The sequence below is a fragment of the Dipodomys spectabilis genome, unplaced genomic scaffold, assembly GCF_019054845.1.
Source record: "Dipodomys spectabilis isolate Male_0828 unplaced genomic scaffold, ASM1905484v1 ptg000009l, whole genome shotgun sequence".
NCBI lineage: Eukaryota > Metazoa > Chordata > Mammalia > Rodentia > Heteromyidae > Dipodomys > Dipodomys spectabilis.
The window spans coordinates 7,034,723-7,055,986 of NW_024870686.1; the positions used below are offsets into that span (position 1 = coordinate 7,034,723).

The following is a 21,264-nucleotide window of genomic DNA, read 5'->3' on the forward strand; positions in this document are numbered from 1 at the left end:
AAGAGTTGAAAAGTGAACAGTATTTATCAAGACCAAGGCATTTATGTGATGGTCTCCTTTTTTGAAAAGCTCTATGCTCAGTCCACCACAGTACAGCCCAATGAGAGTCATAAGCATTCTTACAAAAATCAAATCACTCCATTTTGGAACAATTAGACTGACTGGTACCATCACTTTAGAAATTTAATCACAGTTTTTCTCTTCACAATTACAATATGAGGGATAATACCACTCTTGGGCCTCTACCCAGAATGTTACAAGTCAGAGAACTGTAAAGATATTTGTACATCCATGTTCACTGCTATGCTAATTTACAATTGCCAAATTATAGAAATAGCACAGATGCCCTAGAATAGATGAGTGGATCAAAGAAATGTGCTAACTATACACAATGGAATTTTATTCATCCATTAGAAAGAATAAGATTGTGTCATTTGCAGGAAAAGGAATGAACCTAGAACAAATCATGTTCAGTGAGGCAAGCCAAGCTCAGAGATTAACGATGCATTTATTCTCTCTTATGCATAACCCATTTTCTATCAATTATAAAGAACAGTTAACAGGAAAAATCCATTACTGTTCTCTCTAGCTCAGTCTTACAGTATGTCAACATGTGTTACTTGTGGAAACTGGCAGCAGTCAAGGATGCACATTGTCATGACACCCAACTCTTCCTAGTTCTTAACAGGAGTGGAGCTTCCCTTCACTGTCTTTTTCAGATGGTGGTAATTTGGCAAGATTTTCATCAAGAAATCCAGCTGTAGTGTCTGGGGCTAAAAAGAAAAGAAAATTAAAACTGATTGCAGAAAGTCAAATCAGAATACCAGGTAGAAATGATTATTGTAGGCCATGGGGTTCAGAAATGATTGCCAATGACTTACTTTTGTTTATGTGCTTGTTTCTTTGTTAAAGTTACAATGTACTCAGTTTGCTAATAAAGAAGGGCCAAACTGCAATTACACAAAGATCCTTAAGCAGAATGGTGGGAGGACAGTTGGTTGTCTCCCATGTGGCTGAGGCATGGCACCTTCCGCTGGCTCCCACCACAAACAACACTTGCCCCAACTATGCACTCACTTGGGATTCTTGTGGAAACCAGGGATTTTTAGGTCCCTACCCATGATTCTCAAAGTCTGGGGGAATCTGTCTTTTAAATAGAATTCAATGTATCCTATGATAAGTGCAATTTGGAAAATAGTGTTGTATACCCTTTACAAATTAAACCAAATGAAATGAGATAGTCTTCTCATTTAATTCTAAACTCCTTTCCTAACTCCAGCTTTATTTCTCACGCTCCTATCATTTTTGCTATTATGAAGAAAAATAGTACTACTTGAGAATAGTAACAATAATAAAGCCAAACATTACAAAAATAGAGCAACCCAGAAAGAATTAATTACTGATAAACGCGGTTAAGACTCAGAGGCAAAGAGATAAATGTGTTGAAAATATTTTCTTTTGGTGGAGAAAGGAAACTGAAGAGGTGAATGTTGAATATGCAAAGCAATGAGGCTGAGAAATTCAAGCTAGATATCTCATGTGTAAAGAAAGTTCCCAAATGATCTATCTTGTTGTCTTCTATTTTAACATTAAATTCCAAACATATATTCTTTTATTATTCGTGATTTGGGTTATTAAGAGGGACTTATTTTTTATAAGCCAAGAAAATAAACACATTTGCCTCTTTAAAAATAGTGTTTATGACTAAGCTGTGTTATTTTAATAAGCTAATAAACAGACTCAAATTTCCAGATTCAAGGGTCATCCTTCATCCTGAGGATTCATATTTTAGGAGTGAATAAACATGATTTGCGAGGTTTGGTGATGCATTTCCAAACCAGGAACAGCAACTCCGGATTTTCTCTTCTTATAATTAACACCACTGTGATCTTTATCTTTTATAGTAACATGAGGACTCAATAAGTAAGCTGCAGATAAGTCCAAGTTTTAGTAATGGTCCTCTAATGTTTTATTTTATGAATCTTTTTCTTTTCTTTTCTTTTTTTTTTGTCAGTTGTGGGGCTTGAACTCTGGGCCTGGGCACTGTCCCTCAGCATTTAAGCTCAAGGCTAATGCCCTACCACTTGAGCCATAGCACCACTTCCAGTTTTCTGGTGGTTAATTGGAGATAGACTTGGAACTGTGATCCTCAGATCTCAGCTTCCTGAGTAGGCCAGATTACAGGCTTGAGCCACTAGTGCTCAGCTTTTTATTTATCTTTTTACTTTTTCTTTTTAGGTGCTGAAATTGAACCCAGGGCTTCACACGTGTTAAACAAACACTATTCCTGCGCTACACCCTTGGCCACTAATTATCTGTTTTTTCAACAGTAAATCTAATCACCATCACAACTATTAGGGAGATGGTACTGCAGGAGAGATTGGCCTAGATAGAACTCTTTTTTTAGGAGTGGTCCAAGTACCTGTGGTCGCTCAGTCTGCACCCGGCGAAGGCAGTCTGCACCATAGATCACTGTATTCTCAGGAATGACCTCAAAAGTGTTTAGGTTACAACAAGCCCCGATGATGCAGCCACTTGTCAGTATTACATTCCTGCCCACGTATGCTGCAGTCAAAACAGAAAGTGCAACCAAAGACATGATATGATCACAACTCTTTTAGTATATGTAGACTGTATAACACAGAAGCAAATAGTGCACACCAGTGGGATACGGAAGACAGTTCTGCTGCTAACTAGTGTGTGGCGTGGGCCAAGTCACTGTAGAGTCTATGAGCCCAAGTTAAATTGAAGAGCCCACCCTACTTCATGACAGAGTGCTTTCAGGATCAGTGAGGTAACAGATGGAGGGTATGGGCCCAGGTCTGACACACCGTGTGCATACAATACATGGAAAATGCCAAAGATGACAACAGTGATAGCTGTTATGCAAATTTAAAATAAAAGGCATAAAGTAGATTACAAAAAGAATGATTTTGCTAGTTTCAAGAAAAGAAGCATTGTCTTTCATGCCAATCAGGACCAAGAAAGATAAGCCAGTGTCCTACAGTGTCATCTTCAGCTTCTTCCTGCACTCTGGTAGGGACAAGCTCTTGGAGCTGATTCCCACAGTGCTAGTGACTTAACTTAATCCCCTGGCTGGCTCAATGTTGTCAGTACATAGTATTTGTTTCTGATTGGGTAGGATAAAGTAGTTTTGAAATTAAAGAGAGCAAATGCTGTAGAAACTGAGATTTTTTTTTCTTTAATTTTACAATAACACCAATCAACTAAAATGTCACTGAGGCTTACAGTTAGCAGAAAGATCTTTTCCAAATCTTTTTTTATAGTTTAATCCAATCCCAACTTAGCTGTATACCTCTGACTTTTTAACTTAATGTATTTAACCACATTCTCAGATAACCACATAACTAGATTAGGCTCTTTTGAGACAATTAGTCTAAGAATGATTTTAGTCCACTTCCAAGCATACCATCTTTTCAGAGTTTGTGCTTAGACTGTTTCCCAGGCCAAGACAAAGGAGGCAATCACTATGACAAGAAAGCTCTGAACATAGCTTACCTTTTGATTCAATGACATTGTTATCTCCCATTTTCATGGCTTGGGAATCTGTAAGCCAGACTTAAGTAAATATTTAAAATATGATCACCCTTCTTTCCTACTAATACAACATGTCTCTCCTTTAACAGTACCAGGGCGCAGAGCGTGGGAAGGGTGACATAGGTTTACCCTTGCCAGAATTCTTTGCTCAGGGTATTCTGTAGGCAAGTTTTAGTCCTTAACCATAAATATTTCTAGGTTTAAATAAATGACTCTGATGCTTTTCAAAAGGAATACTTTTATAAAAGTACTTTTTTGCAGGGTAACAGTGGCTCACGCCTGTAATCCTAGCTGCTCAGGAGGCTGAGGATCACTGTTTGAAGCCAGCCCAAGTGGAAAAAGTCCTTGTGAGAATCTGATCTCCAATTAACCACCAGAAAACTGGAAGTGGGGCTGTGGCTCAAGGTAATAGACTACTAGCAGAAGAGTTAGGGACAGTGCCTAGGCCCTGAGTTCAAGTCCCATGACCAACAATAACAACAAAACTACTTGTTAAAAAGAGTACCTTATCTTCTGATTTTATGAGCATATTTTCACAGCTGTTTAAAGAAAGTCAAAACTACCAAATCACTTAAACATTGTTTTCAGAATTAAACATTGTTTTCAGACTTAAGATTTTATTATCTTTTCAGAATTAAAAAAAAAAAAAGTCCAACAAAGAAGTGGTGAAAGCCGGGCACTGGAGGCTCACCTCAGTGAGCCTAGCTACTGCCATCCTAGCTACTCAGGAAGCAGACAGCTGAGGATCGCAGTTCAAAGCCAGCTCGGTAGGAAAGTCTGTGAGACTCTTATCTCCAATGAACCACCAGAAAACTGGACATGGTGCTGTGGCTCAAGTGGTGCAGTGCTAACCTTCAGCTGAAGAGCTCAGGGACAGTGCCCAAGCCCAGAGTTCAAGCCCAGTGACAGCCCACCCCCTGCCCCCAAAAGTGAACACTCTGGTAGATAAACTAAAATAACACATAAAAAATGAAATATTCAGGGACAGAGTCTAGGCCCTGAGTTCAAGCCCCCAGATTGGCACACACACACACACAAAAACTGTCCCACCCAATCATTTTCTTGAATAAGAAAATATAAAGTAATGTACCCAAAATGATACAGGATCTAAACTGACAAAGACATGGTTCTTGAATCAGTACAGAAGTCCAAACTAATTTTTGTGTCTACTTCTTCTCAGCTTCTGTTATCTGTCAGTAACTTTCAAATGTTCATATAGAGATAAGTGTGTGTGTGTGTGTGTGTGTGTGTGTGTGTGAGAGAGAGAGAGAGAGAGAGAGAGAGAGAGAGAGAGAGAGAGAGAGAGAGAGAGAGAGAGAGAATGAGTTACTCACAACAGGAGGAATATTTTTCTTTTTTGTGGTACTAAAGATCAAATACACAAAGGATATACTATGCACTGAGTTATAGTTCTAGCCCCCAGAAAAGATTTTTTTAAATACTTTGTGAGTCTATTTATAAAGACTTTGAGGGTCTACTCTTATCAATGTAATCATAATATATATTATACATGGGTGGCTGAGACCAAATACCAGACACAAGCATCTAAAAACAGGAAAGATTTACTCTGGTTCAGTTTCACAGAGTTCTGGGGGCTGGGAAGGTGGCTCAGTGGTAGAGCGCATGCCTTGCATGCATGAGGCCCTGGGTTCAATTCCTCAGCACCACATAAGCAAAAAGAAAAAGCCGGAAGTGACGCTGTGGCTCAAGTGGTAGAGTGCTAGCCTTGAGCTGAAGAGCTGAGGGACAGCGCACAGGTCCAGAGTTCAGGCCCCACAACCGGATCCCTCCCCCCAAAAAACAAAACAAAACAAAACAGAGTTCTATTCTTGCTTGCTTGGGAAGAACATAAGGGCAGCAGGGACATGTGGAGGACTTGTTTCTTCACTTTATGGTGGACAGGAAGAAGAGAGCAAAATAGAGACTAGGAAATGGGTATAATCTTCAAAAATCTACCCTTAGTGACTATTTCCTCCTGCTATGACATCTCTTGTTACCAGAACCTACTAAAATAGCACCACTTGCTGAGTAGCAAACACAGAAGCTGGTAGGGAAAGTTTTATATTAAAACCTCAACAGTAGAAATATATTTGATAGACAAATTAGGACACTTATACCAGGGGAGAGATCTGGGTTAATTATGGTAATTACTATAAAGGATACAGCAGCCAACTTCAAACACATTATTGGTTCCAATGATCATAGGTTTTGGTTCTGGATCTTCAGTGTCAGGAGTTATATTATCTGGGTAACTATGAAAAGAAAAAAAAAGGCATCAAAAAGTAACACAGTATGAGTCCTACAACAGTTGGCAATGTGAGGGTTTGTTAACTCACACAGGTTGCTCTGAGAATAAAGTTGATGTAATACAAAAAACAAAACAAAACAAACCTAAGAATCAGTAACACAATAATCAATTTTCCTCCTATTTGAGAATTTAGGTTAATTCTCTCAATTAGTTTTATTGAACTTAAATACATAATGACATCAGTTATTTCTTGAGCCAAGCAAATCATTTCTCCTATATGCTGGAGTACACTGATTCTGAGTTGAACAGAATCACAGAAATGTAAAAGAAGTTTAGCACTTGAGCCACAGCTCCTCATGTGGCATTTTTGGTGCTTAATTGGAGATAAGAGTGTCATGGACTTTTCCTGTCTAGGCTGGCTTTGAACCATGATCTCAGTCTTCTGAGTAGCTAGGATTACAGGCATGAGTCACCGCCACTGGCTCCTTTATTTCCTAAACTTGAAGTTCAGAGAGTCTTTCTTGGATAAGGTGGTAGGAGCTGACTATACTTTTAGCTTGTTAAATTAGAATCAAAATCATGCCTGACTTGAAAATTTCCCATCCTTACCAAATACTTCAAGATTGTCCAAGGTAAACAGATATTCACATAATTATTTTGGGTATTAGTAGTTAGCTGAAATGAGTAGAAGATAAAACACTTGTACTGTGAGGAGGCTTTGACCTCACAGGTGAGCCACTGCATAGCACCACTGCTATCAGCTGACTTTACTAAAGGGGCCAAAGGTACTATAAAGAGAAATTGCTTAATTTTGTAAGAACCTCCTAAGTCCTAAGTAAGAATTCAGACAAATCAGTCTTATTTATCACAGCTAAATATTCAAAAGTTATTCTACAAATTCCATGCATTGTGGCTGCACATTAGGTATAAGCTTGACTTGCTTCCCAAAATTTTATCTAGAAAGACCTAGACATGCTTATGAAAATTTCATGGGTACTATAGTCTCCATTCAGAGATCATGTACATAGTGTAGTACTTTATTTTCCTTTTGTCTTTGAAGTTTAAAACTTGCTTCCAGGACTCCAAATTTGTTCACTGTAATTCTGGGTGTTATACATGTGAAGACGTATTAGAGGTGAGCTATGAGTTCAGGCCTGAGAGAACATTCCAACCAGCGCCAAGAACTCACCCAAAACCTCTCTTCAGGGTGTTATGTACGGCCCTTGGACATTGGACAGGCTCAGGAACTGATTAAGAGGTAGATGAGAAAATGACACAGAAGGGGATGATTACCACACACAGACAATTTACCAGATGCTAATTAGCCACCAATGAGTTGTCTTGCCTTGGATAAGCCTTTCCCCATCTGGCTTGCAGGTTCCTCATTCCTTTATGTTGAAATGTTTCTCTAATTTTAAAATCATGGGCATTCCACATGTCAGGTGTAAAAGGTCCCCAGACAGTTGGAAGTGAGTGCAAAGTACCTGTGAGCTTTTACTCACGCATTTATGATCAGGGCTTGTTCTTCTATTAGGTTCCCTTCGCCAATAATGATGGGCCCAGCCTCCGCAATAATTCGTGCTTTAGGGTGGATCACCGTCCGTGGTCCTGTTCAAAATATCAGTTAAGAAGAAATTATCAGTGGAAGCTATGTTTCCAGCAGGTGGGGAGGTGACTGAGGTGGGTGAGGCTGTTGGGAGGAACGTGTTCTAAGTATGTGCCAGGCACCGCGCTGGGTACTTTACAGACTATCTCATTCATTAGTTAGTGCCAACTCTGGAGCCAAGACAAATGAACTAACACAGGCATCAGAACCAGACAGCTCTGGCTCAGCCTCTATCTCACAATCTCAGTGGGAAATGCGGGTAATGAGTGTCAGACCTGCAGGGCTGTGGTAGGGTAGATGAGATGATGCTGGACACAGAACCTGGCACATAGTTGGAAGTAAGGACGGATTCCCTTTTTCTCTTTGTCTCAGCAAGGCAAGGCACTCTGCAGACAATGTCAAGCTCTCCCACACCACAGGATGCCACTTTTGACTAGGGTACATGGATGCGTGTATTTAAATATGGGTTACATGGGCTATAACCTCAGCCTTGTTTCTGAAGCATTGTCCCATACAAAAATGCCCACTGGGAGGAAACAAGCTGAACACTGTGTTCCTATGATGCTGGCATTGGAAGACCTAAGGCAATGTTCCCACTCTCAAACGAGGGAACTCGGAGAAGCTTCTTCAAGAGCAGGAGTGATACCTACCCCGATCTCAGGCTGGAAACCTACACACTCTTTCCTGCCTGTCATCTGCTGCAGCCACATTTGGCTGACAATGAAACTATTTCTGGGAAAATACCTGCTAGCCTGTCTCTAGTATCCATTCTCCTCACCTCCCAGACAAGGCTGCTCCATTTCTTTTGCTGTTTTTCTTTTTTGGTTTTATTTATTATTTAAATGTAGCCCAGGAGGTCCTCAAACATAGGACCCTCCTGCTTTGGCCTCTCTATGCTGGGCTTAACTAAGGCTATTTCTACTGGTAAACAGTGACAGGCAGTAACTGACCCTAAATGTGAGGCAGGGAGGGGTCAGGAAGGTGACATTGTCCATAAAATTCAGTATTCAACTTATTAAACATAATTTTCTGCTAATGACAGTCAAACATGCAGCATTTTATGTCTCATGGAAAATGGAAAGGTGCTGGACTAGAGGTGTAGCTCAGGCATAGAGTGTGTACTTCACAGATGCAAGGTCCTATGGAACATTCTGTGTTTGATCATCAGCACCAGAAGAAAAGGAAAAAGAAAAACACAAACTTTATCATTTTGAAAACTAGCAATGTGCTCACTCACAACAACCATGAAAATAAGCACAGGTTTTCCTGCTGCTCAGAGAACTGCATCTTATTTGGGGAGACGGATGGCAGGAGGGTGGCCGTGGTGGTGGTAGAAGACAGGATGCATAGTCCAAAGTGACACCGAGACTTCCCAGTCACTCTGGCTGCCAAAGTAAAACTTCCCAAGCAAATTCTAATCAGGACAGAAGATGGGGTCCTGGGAAGCTTCTCAAGTTGTCCATGCGGTGGGCACATATCAGATGTCTTGTACCATATTTAAAAATAGAGCCTGAGCTGCTTTTTTTGTTTGTTTTGTTTTTTGTTAGTCCTGGGGCTTGACCTCAGGGGCTGGGAGCTGTCCCTGAGCCTGTTTGTGCTCAAGGCTAAGACTCCACTACTTCAGCCATAGTACCACTTCGGCTTTTTCTGAGTGGTTTACTGGCGATAAGAGTCGCATGGACTTTTCTGCCCTGGCTGGCTTTGAACCACGATCCTCAGCTCTCAGCCTCTTGAGGTAACTAGGATTACAGGTGTGAGCCATTGGTACCTGGTTGAGCCTGAGCTGCTTTAACCAGGATTTGAAATTATTTCTCATTCTTGGTTATTTGATAGGTAAATAAATGGCCAAGTCCTGGTTATGAATGGACGCAGCAATTTAGGTGAGGCCTGTGATTTAAGACACCAGCTCCACCTGCTGGCAGCATTGCTAAACTACAGGCTAGACAAAGATGCCAGTTATTGAGCTGTGAGGTGACAGTAAATAATCCTGCAGCAGTAACAGAACAGAGACCCCGCCTCTAGGGCAAGGGCTAGAGTGTGGCACACACACTTCACTGTGTAACAGCCGGGCTGGGGCATGGGGGGAGTCAGGGCTGGAAGCTGGGGGTTCAAGCACGGAGGGTGACAGCACACCAAATCTGGGCAGTTTGCTTGCTCCTGGGGAGCAAACTAGAATGGGTCTCAATTCAAGCTAGTTCTTGGGGTCCTAAGGTTAAAATTTAAAAATAAAAATCTGGCACCATGGAAAGTTTCTTTTTCCTTTCCTTTTAATGCTGTTTGTGAACCTCTTGGAACTCTTTCTGGCAAGGCAGTTTGTGTGTTTTCTTACCGAATATGCTGAAATCCTATTTGGTTTATCTCCTTGTTTGGAGAAATGTGTCTGGAGCTGGAGCTGCTTTAACTGGCGGATAAATTATTTTCTTAAGTGCTTGGCTGGGCTTGAGGCAGTGCAGCCAGAAAGACGTGCCTTGCGTGACATTTCATTTCCCACATTTGGTCAAGGACACGTTTCCTAGTCTCCCTTTGTCACAGAAAGTAATCTCTGAGTACATTTTCATGTCCACAATTCATATCCACAGTTCAAACATCCCCAAGTGCTCTTTTAAAAATGAAACAATTCCTTTGACTTATGAACCTGTGGGGCAGCATTACAAACAAAGCCACTGTTCTGCCTTACTGAAAAAGATTCCTGCAAAAGGGAGGCGTTTTGTGTGTATTCAACCTGGGCTGGGCAAAGCTAAGGGATGAAGTGCCTACAGGGCAAGCCTGTCCATAGTACCCTGTACTGCCTTCCCATTTCCATGGCCTATCATGGCCTAATACTTCTAACGAACCACAGACCTGTGCTTGGAGGTCACTTTCTGAATGTTCTTCAACTCTCAGATGAAGACTTACAGGAAATGATTCATGGCCCACAAATCCAGACAGCTAATTAAAAACAAGCATAATACTATAAAATATTATTTACCCACTGGCTCACACCTGTAATCCTAGCAACTCAGGAGGCTGAGATTTGAGGTTCAAAGTCAGCCTGGGAAGGAAAATACAGAGACTCTAATTTCCAATTAGCCACCAAAAGACTGGAAGTGGAGCTGTGGATCAAGTGGTAGAGTGCTAGCCTTGAGCAAAAAAGCCACAGGGACAGAACCAAGGCTCTAAGTTCAATACCAAATACCAGCATAAAACAATAAACAAATAACTTGAAACACAGCAAATAAAAATTGTTTTCTTTCTGAAATATTTCAGAAAGGAATAATTTGTAAAAGTTTAAATGACTAGAACATAGAAAATTATACAAAATATTTTGAAAACTCTATCAATTAAACCACCTTGAGTTTACTGTTACTAACCCAGAGAACAGTTTATTAAGTACTCAAATCTTCAACTCTACAGCACAATCTAAAAATATTCAAACCAGTTTTTCTAGTAATGTAAGAAAAAACATGAAGAGTAAAAGTGCTAAAATGAAAAGTGAGATATGGTGGAAAGAGTTGTGATTAGAACTCATTTCCACTCTCAGTTTTGACTTCACTTTACATTGCCCAGGAGGCTCTTTGTCAGAGGGTTAAGAAAAAATGAATCAATAGCAATCAAAAGATTACATATATATTATTATTAAAATTTTTATTTATTTTTTTGGCCAGTCCTGGGGCTTGAACTGAGGGCCTGGGCACTGTCCTTGACCTTCTTTTGCTCAAGGCTAGCATTCTACCACTTGAGCCACAGCTCTGCTTCTGGCCTTTTCTGTTTATATGGTACTGAGGAATCAAACCCAGGGCTTCACGCATGCTAGGCAAGCACTCTACCACTAAGCCACATTTCTAGCCCAAGATTAGAGGTATTTTATATCAAATGCAACCATGGCAGAAAAGATTACCTAAATAACTCTGGAAAATTCTCAGGTTTATTCACAATAAAAGAAATAGGCCTGAGTGTGAAAAAGATAAGAAACACGCATAATGAAAACCATATAAGAACATGGAGGACTCTGAATCTTCTTAACATGTAGGTTTTGCTTCTTAAAACAAGTGTAATATGCCAGGTGCTGATGGGTCAACCCAGCTTGGGCAGGAAAGTTCATGAGACTCTTCTCTCCAATTAACCACCAGAAAACCAGAAGTGGAGCTGTGGCTCAAAGTGGTAGAGTACGAACCTTGAGCAAAAGAGCTCAGAGATAGCACCCAGGCCCTGAGTTCAAGCCCTATGACCAACTAAACCAAAAAAAAAAAAGGTAATATGAGGCTGGGGACAGGGGGCTCATTTAGCATGCTTAAGGCCCTGGGGGTAGAGGGAGAGATGAGCAGCATCAAGCACATACGTACACACACTGCGTATGTGTGTGTATGTACATACATATATGTACAGTCGTTCCCTTGCTATGTCGCGGCTCACTTATTTTGGCTTCACTGTATTGTGGATTAAAAACAAAAAATAGTGATCCCTCACCTATAGTGGGAGCTACGTTCCAGAGACCCCCATGATAGGTGAAAATCCACGAAGTAGCAAAGTTGTGTAGTCGTCCCTTAATATATAGTATTTGGTTCACTTATTGACACTTTGCAGATTTTCACCTATGGCAAGGTCGCTGGAACAGAACTCCATGATAGGTAAGATGTGTATACATATACACACTCAATATATATATGTATACAGACACATATACGTAAAAAAATAAAGAGGAAGACTAAACTATGTTACATCACATCAGTTCTTGAGAAATAACATTAACAAACCATTTTCTTACCTATAGTCACATCCCCTCTGATTTCACTTTCTACACACACAACAGCTCCTGGTGCAATTTTCACACTGTGGGGACAAGAGAAAAGTTCATTATGGGGAAGATTAAAACTGTGATCTCAGAAACTATGCTGACACTGCAATAAGAAAGAGGTTTAAAAACTAGATAGGAAATGGAAAGCCAATTTTGAGAGTGCAGTTTAATATAAACTCAAGTGGCATATTGGCCTTCAGGCCAAAGTCATAAATGATATATTATTTAAAAAAAAAACACTTAAGAAAACAACTTTGGGTAAGATATTTGTGGTCCATACCTGTAATCCTAGCTACTCAGATGACTGAGCTCTGAGAATTGTGGTTCAAAGTCAGCTTGGGCAGAAAAGTCTATAACACTCCATTTCCAACTAACCAGCAAAAGGCTAGAAGTAGAGGTATGACTCACATGGTAGAGTGCTTGCCTAGCATGCATGAGACCCTGGGTTTGATTCCTCAGTGCCACATAAACAATAATACAATTATAAAATAAATATTAAAAAAGAGGTTTGGATCTTAAAGTAATACCATCATTTTTTTTAAACCATCATTGTTTCTAAACAGCAAAATGCTAAACAAAATGTAGATTATCAGTAGAGACGGGTTAATAAATTATGGCACCTTATGATCTAAGACACAAACACCAGAAAGAGTAATCCCTTAAGCAAAGATTTTTGCAATAAACCAAGTATAATGGTGCAAATCTGTAATCTCAGCATTAGAGATGCAAGGAAGAGGATTGTGAGTCTCAGCCCATCCTGGGCCACATAATGAGATCCTATCTCAAGACAAACAAACAGAGCTGAGAATGTGGCTCAGTGGTAGAGTTTTTGCCCAGCATACATGAAGCCCTGAGTTCAATTCCTCAGTACCACATACACAGAAAAAGCTGTGTACTGTGGCTCAAGTGGTAGAGTGCTAGCATTGAGCAAAAGGAGCTCAGGGGCAGTGCCTAGGCCCTGAGTTCAAGCCCCAGGACAGGCAAAAACAAAACCAAAAACAAAAAACCCCACAAACAAACCAAGCAATATGTAATATACCATTCTTTCTGTGAAGTGTGAGTAAAAGAGGTCATAAACCAACAATTAGCAAGCTCAGAGTTCAGCCTTTTAAGATTTGTAAATATTTCTTTTTTTTTTTTAAACAGTATGCATAACAAAACTGTCTGTCTTGCTAGGTTCACACCTGTAATCCTAGTTACTCAGGAGGCTGAGATTTGAGGTCATGGTTCAAAACCAGCCTGGGGGGCTGGGAAAGTGGCTCAGTGGTAGAGTGCTTGCCTTGCATGCATGAGGCCCTGGGTTCGATTCCTCAGCACCACATAAGCAGAAAAAGCTGGAAGTGGCGCTGTGGCTCAAGTGGTAGAGCACTATCCTTGAGCTGAAGAGCTGAGGGACAGCGCCCAGGCCCAGAGTTCAGGCCCCACGAACGGCAAAAACAAAACAAAACAAAACAAAAAAAACTAGCCTGGGCAGGAAAGTCTGTGAAACTTTTTTTTTTTTTTGTCAGTTGTGGGACTTGAACTCTGGACCTGGGCACTGTCCCTCAGCTCTTCAGCTCAAGGCTAAAGCTCTACCACTTGAGCCACAGTGCCACTTCCAGTTTTCTCATGGTTTATTGGAGATAAGAGTCTCATGGACTTTGCTGCCCATGCTGGCTTTGAACTGTGATCCTCAGATCTCAACCTCTTGAGTGGTTAAGATTACAGGCATGAGCCACCAGTGCCTGGCTGTGAAACCCTTATCTCAAATAAACCACCAGAAAACTAGAAGTTGAACTGTGGCTCAAAGTGCTAGCCTAGAGTAAAAGAGCTCAGACAGGACCTGAGTTTAAGCCCCACGACCTACAAGAAAAAAAATACAACTTGTAGTACAAATTGTTCAAAAGACTCTTCAACAATTTATACAGAACTTAGTGGTACTTTTTCACATTCTGCTGTGACCCACTGTTAGATACAGCTGTAACTAGTAAAATGCTATCTGTATCGACCCCAAGCAAACTGGAAGAACTGTCAAATAACTGTATCATTAAAGTAGGAGAGCTAGGTAATTTTTACTTGTTGAGTTCTGGGGCACAGGGTCCCGACACTGTTTCTGAGCTTTTTTGCTTAAGACTAATGTCCTACCACTTAAGCCACTGCTCCACTTGTGTGTGTGTGTGTATAGATAAGAGTCTCATGGACTTTCTTGTCTGGCCTGGCCTGTGTGTGTGTGTGTGTGTGTGTGTGTGTGTGTAGATAAGAGTCTCATGGACTTTCTTGTCTGGCCTGGCTTCAAACCCTGATTCCTAGATCTCAGCTCCTGAGTAGTTAGGATAACAAGTATAAGCCATTAGCGCCTGGCTTAAAAGCAACCTTTTATGCCATGAACCTGTCTTTTGAGTAAATTATTAAAAGCTGGTAAGTCAAACAGTTGAGGCTTTCTTGACCAAAATGTTAGTGCCTTGATTTACAAATTCTCCAAAACTTTTTATATTTTGTAAACATGAAAAGAAGTGGAAATGAAGACTACAATGACTTATTCATATCAATTTATTTTTCTGAAATTCTATTAAATATTCATGCATGAAAAAGGTTTATTGGTGACTTACTGAAGATGATGTAAAACTTTTTTTCCTGCAGTGCTGAGACTTGAACCTAGGATCTTATATATGCCACGCTGGCATTCTGTACCACTAGCCTACATTCCCAGCCCAATATGCAAGATTTTAATTGTTATATATATATTTGTGAGTCCTGGGGCTTGAACTATGGGTCTGGACATTGTCCCTAGGCTCCTTTGGCTTAAGGCTAGCACTCTACCAGTTGAGCCACAGCTCTACTTCCAGCCTTTTCTGCTTATGTGGTACTGAGGAATTGAATCCAGGGCTTCATGCATACTAGGCAAGCATTCTATTACTAAACCATATTCCCAGCCTGATTTTGAAACTTTTCAGATTAAAAAAAAAAAGCACTGTAAGATATTTTAAAAATACAGATTCCCGATATTCTTTTGAATGTGTGCTCCTGATAACCTGAATATCCACAAACTCTCTGGAATGACAGATAAGAGATATTGTTAATGAATTAAGAGGCATAAAATGAGAAGGATGAAAATATAGTCATCAATTTACAGGAATACTATCTCTTCCTTAAAAAATAAGGAAAACCTGCAGAAAACACGCCAGTGCTCATGCTGAACTTGCATTTAAACATGGTGACTTGCTTATAACAGAGGCTGCCCAGCCCAGTCATTAACCATTGTCCAGGTACATCAGTCTGTAGAAATCAGCAGGCACAACTGACCCAAGGCCTGCAAAGCCTAAAGTATTTACTATATGGTCTTTATTTTAAAACTCGGCAAACCCCCACAGATAAACAGCTTATACCCCTTTCTACACTCCACTCCTGCAAGTATAGCCATATCTAAAGTGATGGAGCACTAGCCTTGAGCAAAATAGCCAAGTGAGGGTTGAGGCCCTGAGTGCAAGCCACAATAAAAGCTCAAAAAACAAAAGCAAAGAAAAGAAACTCAGGTCCTCTAAAACTCTTATTCCGCCAGTAAAGGAACAAAAGAAGAAAAGACATATGAAAGAAGTTACCAGAATGTTAAGTAAAAGAAAAAAAGAACAGGATGTGAAGCAAAAGGGGTAAATCACGGCTGTTGGCCCCTGGCCATTCCTCACCCCAGTTCAGAGCCAGATGCCCAATGCTCTCTCCCTGAGGTGGCAGACACAGTCAGGGAGTGAAGAGCAGGACACACAGCAAGACCACCCACCAGCCTTCCTGCCTGTGTGCCTCCACGCCTTATACAGAAGTTCAGGCCACAAGTTGGGATTCTTTTCCAGAGAAGCTACTGGACATTATGAATGCTTAAACAAACAAACAAAAAACCTAAAGAGTTTATTTAACAAAACTAAAGGTAGCTCAGGAGAGTAAGCAATGGAGAGGTGGTTGTCACCATTATGAACTCTTCCATGAGCCAACCTTGACCTGGCACTCAGGAAGATCAACACACTCAAGGAAGCACACCCCCAAGCTTTTATTCTTCAAATCTTTTTTTTTTTTTTTGGGGGGGGGGTCTGGTCGTGGGGCCTGAACTCTGGGCCTGGGCGCTGTCCCTCAGCTCTTCAGCTCAAGGCTAGCACTCTACCACTTGAGTCACAGTGCCACTTCTGGGTTTTTTTCTTTTTTGCTTATGTGGTGCTGAGGAATCGAACCCAGGGCCTCAGGCATGTAAGGCAAGCGCTCTACCACTGAGCCAACTCTCCAGCCCTATTCTTCAAATCTTTGAGTAATAGTTCCAATTCAAAAGAAAAGCCCAGTCAGGCAGCCAGTGGTTCATGCCTATAATCCTAGCTTACTCAGGAAGCTGAGATCTGAGATTTCAGTTTGAAGCTAGCTCAGGAAGGAAAGTCTGTGAGACTCTTATCTCCAATTACTCAGAATGGGCTGGGAATGTGGCTTAGTGGTAAAGTTAGCATGCATGAAGCCCTGGGTTTGATTTCTCAGTACCACATAAACAGGAAAGGCCAGAAGTGGTGCTGTGGCTCAAGTGGTACAGTGCTAACCTTGAGCAAAAGGAAGTTCAAGGACAGAGCCCAGGCCCTCATTTAAGCCCCAGGACTGGCACCATAAAAAACAAACAAAATGAAACAAACAAACAAAAAAACTATTCAGAAAAAGCCAAAAATGACAGTGGCTCAAGTGGTAAAATGCTAGCCTTGAACAAAAGAAGCTGAGGGACAGTGTCTAGGCCCTCAATTCAAGCCACAGGACAGGCACCAAAACCCCCCTAAAGCCTAAATAACATAAATATGTTAGAAAAAAGTCTGAGGAAACACAGACAATTCTGGTAGTAGACAAAATTTTTTTTTTTTGGGGGGGTCCGGTCATGGGGCCTGAACTCTGGGCCTGGGCACTGTCCCTCAGCTCTTCAGCTCAAGGCTAACACTCTACCACTTGAGCCACAGCACCACTTCGGCTTTTTTCTGTTTGCTTATGTGGTGTTGAGGAATCAAACCCAGGGCCTCATGTATGCAAGGCAAGCACTCTACCACTGAGCCACCTTCCCAGCCCCATAGACAAAATTTTTAAAAAGACACGATGGGGCTGGGAAGGTGGCTCAGTGGTACAGTGCTTGCCTTGCATGCATGAGGCCCTGGGTTCAAATCCTTAGCACCACATAAGCAGAAAAAGCTGGAAGTGGCACTGTGGCTCAAGTGGTAGAGTGCTAGCCTTGAGCTGAAGAACCCAGGGATGGTGCCCAGACCCTGAGTTCAGGGCCCAGGACTGGCCAAAAAAAAAAAAAAAAGACATGGTGTAACTCAGTGAAACTTGCACATGAGAGTTTCTGGGCTCCATCCCCAATACCACAGAAACCAATACACATCTTATAAGTCAGACAATAGGCCTCTCTCTCTAGATAAATATAAGACTAGCTATCTGACACATCTGTTGGAAGATGTGGAAAATATCAGTACACAGAAAACTAAGGAAATGGTCTTACACAAAACAGATTATAGTCATAAGGCATGTTTTTAGGTTCAGTACAAAATAGTACACAGACACAGACACACACATACATGTAATAAAATGAAATTAGAAAGGACTTGTTAACTAAAAAGTTCAGATATAACTATAGTGGAGAACAGAGGTGTGTGTGTGTGTGTGTATGGGTGTGTGCTTTAGAGGAGCCCAGGTATAAAACTACTAACTCCTTAATAATTATCTGCATAGATATCCATAAAATGACAGATCAAAAAAAGCAAATATTCTCAGAAAAATAATAAAGAAATAGTTGCATGGATTTATAAGACTATGCTTCCAGTCCTCAACCCTCTTACTGGGCGAGAGCATTAGCTAACAGTTTAGCCAAGGCAAGTGAGGGCAGGATGGCCCCAGTCACCACCTAGGGAGAGAGCTAAGAGTCAAGAAATAATTCAGCCAGGCACTGGTGGCTCACGCCTGTAATCCTAGCTACTTAGGAGGCTGAGATGTGAGGATCGCGGTTCCAAGCCAGCCCGAGCAGAAACGTGCCTGAGACTCTCATCTCCAATAAACCACTCAGAAAACCGGAAGTGGCGCTGTGGCTCAAGTGGTAGAGTGCTAGCCTTGAGCTGAAGAGCTGAGGGACAGCGCCCAGGCCCAGAGTTCAGGCCCCACTACCAAGAAAAAAAGTAATAATAAATAAATAAATAAATAATCCAGATGCCAGTGGTTCCCACCAGTAATCCTACTAGGTCTGAAGGCTGAGATCTGAGTTTTGCAGTTCAAAGCCAGCCTACGCAGAATAAAAAAAAAAAAAAAAATCATGCGCCTCTCATCTCCAATTAACCACCAGAAAACTGGAAGTGGTGCTGTGGCCAAGTGGGAGAGTGCTAGCCTTGAGCTGAGGGACAGCGCCCAGGCCAAGTTCAAGACCCACGACCTACAAAACAACAAAAAGGAATTCATTCCACCACCAGTGCAACTAAAATGTGGGGGTGTGGGGCAGTTAGGAACAGGCAGCTAAGAGAAGACGAAAACTCAAACCTCGCAGAAGAACGGGTCAGTATCTTCCTCTGCAGGTGCGGTATAATCTGTAGCAGATCTGCCTCTCACGGGTTTGAGATTACAGATGATCCACTTACACAGAAAACTCCCAATTGTTCTGGATGGCGCTGGAAACAGGGTTGATTTGACAAGAAGCGGCAGGGGTGCTGCACGCCTCTTCTTTGGGAAATGGGTTTCGGTCTGTATTTCTCCCCTAAGACGTTTCTCCCATCAGGTGTAATGACCTCGGGGTCGAGAAAGTGCACGGAGACACGGGCCAAGGTGACAAGGCGTTTTATTTGGCTGGCCGTGCCGGCCGCGGCCCGGGAGGCCCGGGAGCAGCCCGGACCCAAACATCACCGGGGCGGGGATCTTTTTCAGCTGTGCTCAGGACCGGGCAGACAGCATCCTGGAGTCCAGGGGTTCGGGATTAGAAGCGGAGGGGTGATCAAAGAACGAGGAAAACAAACAACACAAAATTCCTGGGTCCCCGGCCCGGGGCACCGGGCGCCGGTCCACGCCGGAACCATAGTAACCGGCGAAACCCCCCTTGACAGCTCCCGCCCCGCACCCGGCCGGGACCCGGATGGCGCCGGCACTACGCGGAGTGCCTGCGGACCACCAGCCCTGGGCGTGCGCAGGCGCACTGGGCCCGGGTACGGCGAGCAGGAAGAACCAGAACGTTTCGGGCCCGACGCCGCGTCCCGTGCAGCGGCCCCTTTCCCCGCGGCGTCGCCCCGTCCCTCCGAGGACGCCGGGTCTGGTCTTTCGGTCCCATCCATCCAGATGCCCGGGAAGAAACACGACTGCGGTCCCCAAGGCGTGCAACCAGAAGCAGCCCCACCCCTGCGGAGAGAAGAGCCTCAGGTTAGGACGGAGACCCACCTCTTTTGAGTCTTCTCCGCCATCATAAAGTCCTGGTCTCCGATTGGAGCAGTGATCGACACCACCGCTAGAGTAGAGCGATGATCTCTACACGCGATTGGAGAGACTGGCGATGTGGAGGAGAAGGGGAGGAGCCACGGCGTGCCTTGCGCTTCGTGGGCGTGGCCATCGCCTGACTGGGCGGGGCCGGGGGCGGGGACCCCAGTTCCCCCTGCTGGGCCGGTACTTGGGTTGGGCCCTGCCAGGAGGCCTGCGCGGCCACCCGCGGAGGTTAGCCCCGTTCCTGGGCAGAGCTGCTTTAAAACCGCTTTTCACCAAGCGTAGTGTCATATGCCTGTAATCTCAACGCTGCGACGCGGAGATACTTAGTTCGGGCCACCCTGGGTTACATGGGTGAATTTAAAGCCAGACTGGACTCAAAAACCTTAAAAAAACAAAAAGGTAAAACAGCCGTTTATTTCAATCCAGAGCACACTGTTATGACTTCACCCCTACCTTACTTTAATATTCCTGACCACGGCCTGGGAAGGGGGCTCAGTGGTAGAGCGCTTGCCGCGCATGCACGAGGCCCTGGGTTCGATTCCTCAGCACCACATAAGCAGAAAAAGCCAAAAGTGGCGCTGTGGCTCAAGTGGTAGAGCGCTAGCCTTGAGCTGAAGAGCTGAGGGACAGCGCCCAGGCCCAGAGTTCAGGCCCCATGACCAACCCTGCCCCCCCCATTATATATATGTATGTATATATATATATATATATATATATATATATATATATATATATATATGTAGAGAGAGAGAGCGCCCTGATCACAGGTGTTTCCTGTAACATGTAAAGTCTGAATACAGAACTAAATTATTGATAAAGGACAAAACCTCTTGGTATAGAAAAACTTCAGGCTAACACTGACTAGCAGCAGTCAGCCTTAGCTCCTTTACATCCTTGCTAAAAAGCAAAAGAATATCTCTCAAGTTTACCAAGCTGGCAGCTTTGCAGAAGGCTCCTGACAACCTTGAGGCTTATCACCAGCTGCACTGAGTTGCTGTATTAATCAGGAGCTTATAATAAAACTCATTCCTGTAAAATAGACCATCCCACCCAAGGTTGTATTTTGACTTCTGTCATCCAATGATATGTTTTGACTTTTTGTAATCAAGTATCAATAGTGTCAATAGCATTAATAGTATTGGTCATGCTGACCAAGTCAAGATTATGTTTTGCCTATGCTCTTGCTTGCTTTGGTAAACATCACCTACATGAAACCCCTTCCTATAAAAATCCCCTGTGAACAGCCAACAGGGCTGTTCTCCAGCTGTTCAAGCTGGGACTGATGCCATGTGGTTAAATAAAAAGCTTCCAGCCAGATTGACTGAGTTCTGGTGACTCCTTTCACTGATCATGGGTTTGAGTCTCACCGGCTCCAGGGAGCAGGTATATTTCATTCCTCTTATCTTGTTATTTCAGTCACCTAGCTTTTCTTTAGTTGCTAGGTTCCTCCTAATAGGCCTTGGCTCTTTTCTGATTCTGGGAAATCTCAATCTTCCTACAGATTAAGTGCTGTTCTCTACCTGCAGGTCTTCTCAAATTATATCTCTAGCTCTTTCCTCTGCAGAGGCTCAGACCTGATATTCAATTGACTACTTGATATCTCCATTTGGATGTCTCAAAAACCTATCTAACCTAAAACCT

The 21,264-nt window shown here is 42.5% G+C and overlaps 1 protein-coding gene across 1 annotated transcript; it reads right to left on the reverse strand.

The window, feature by feature from the left end:
• Positions 1 to 489: 489 nt before the first annotated feature.
• Positions 490 to 19,684, reverse strand: Dctn6 (dynactin subunit 6). The gene is made up of 7 exons (XM_042702079.1): positions 19,582 to 19,684; positions 12,157 to 12,221; positions 7,309 to 7,414; positions 5,722 to 5,810; positions 3,520 to 3,567; positions 2,423 to 2,565; positions 490 to 773 (listed from the first exon to the last, which is right to left on the reverse strand). The coding sequence occupies exons 1-7, from the start codon at positions 19,605 to 19,607 to the stop codon at positions 675 to 677; spliced, it is 576 nt and encodes a 191-aa protein (XP_042558013.1). The 5' UTR covers positions 19,608 to 19,684; the 3' UTR covers positions 490 to 674.
• Positions 19,685 to 21,264: the final 1,580 nt, after the last annotated feature.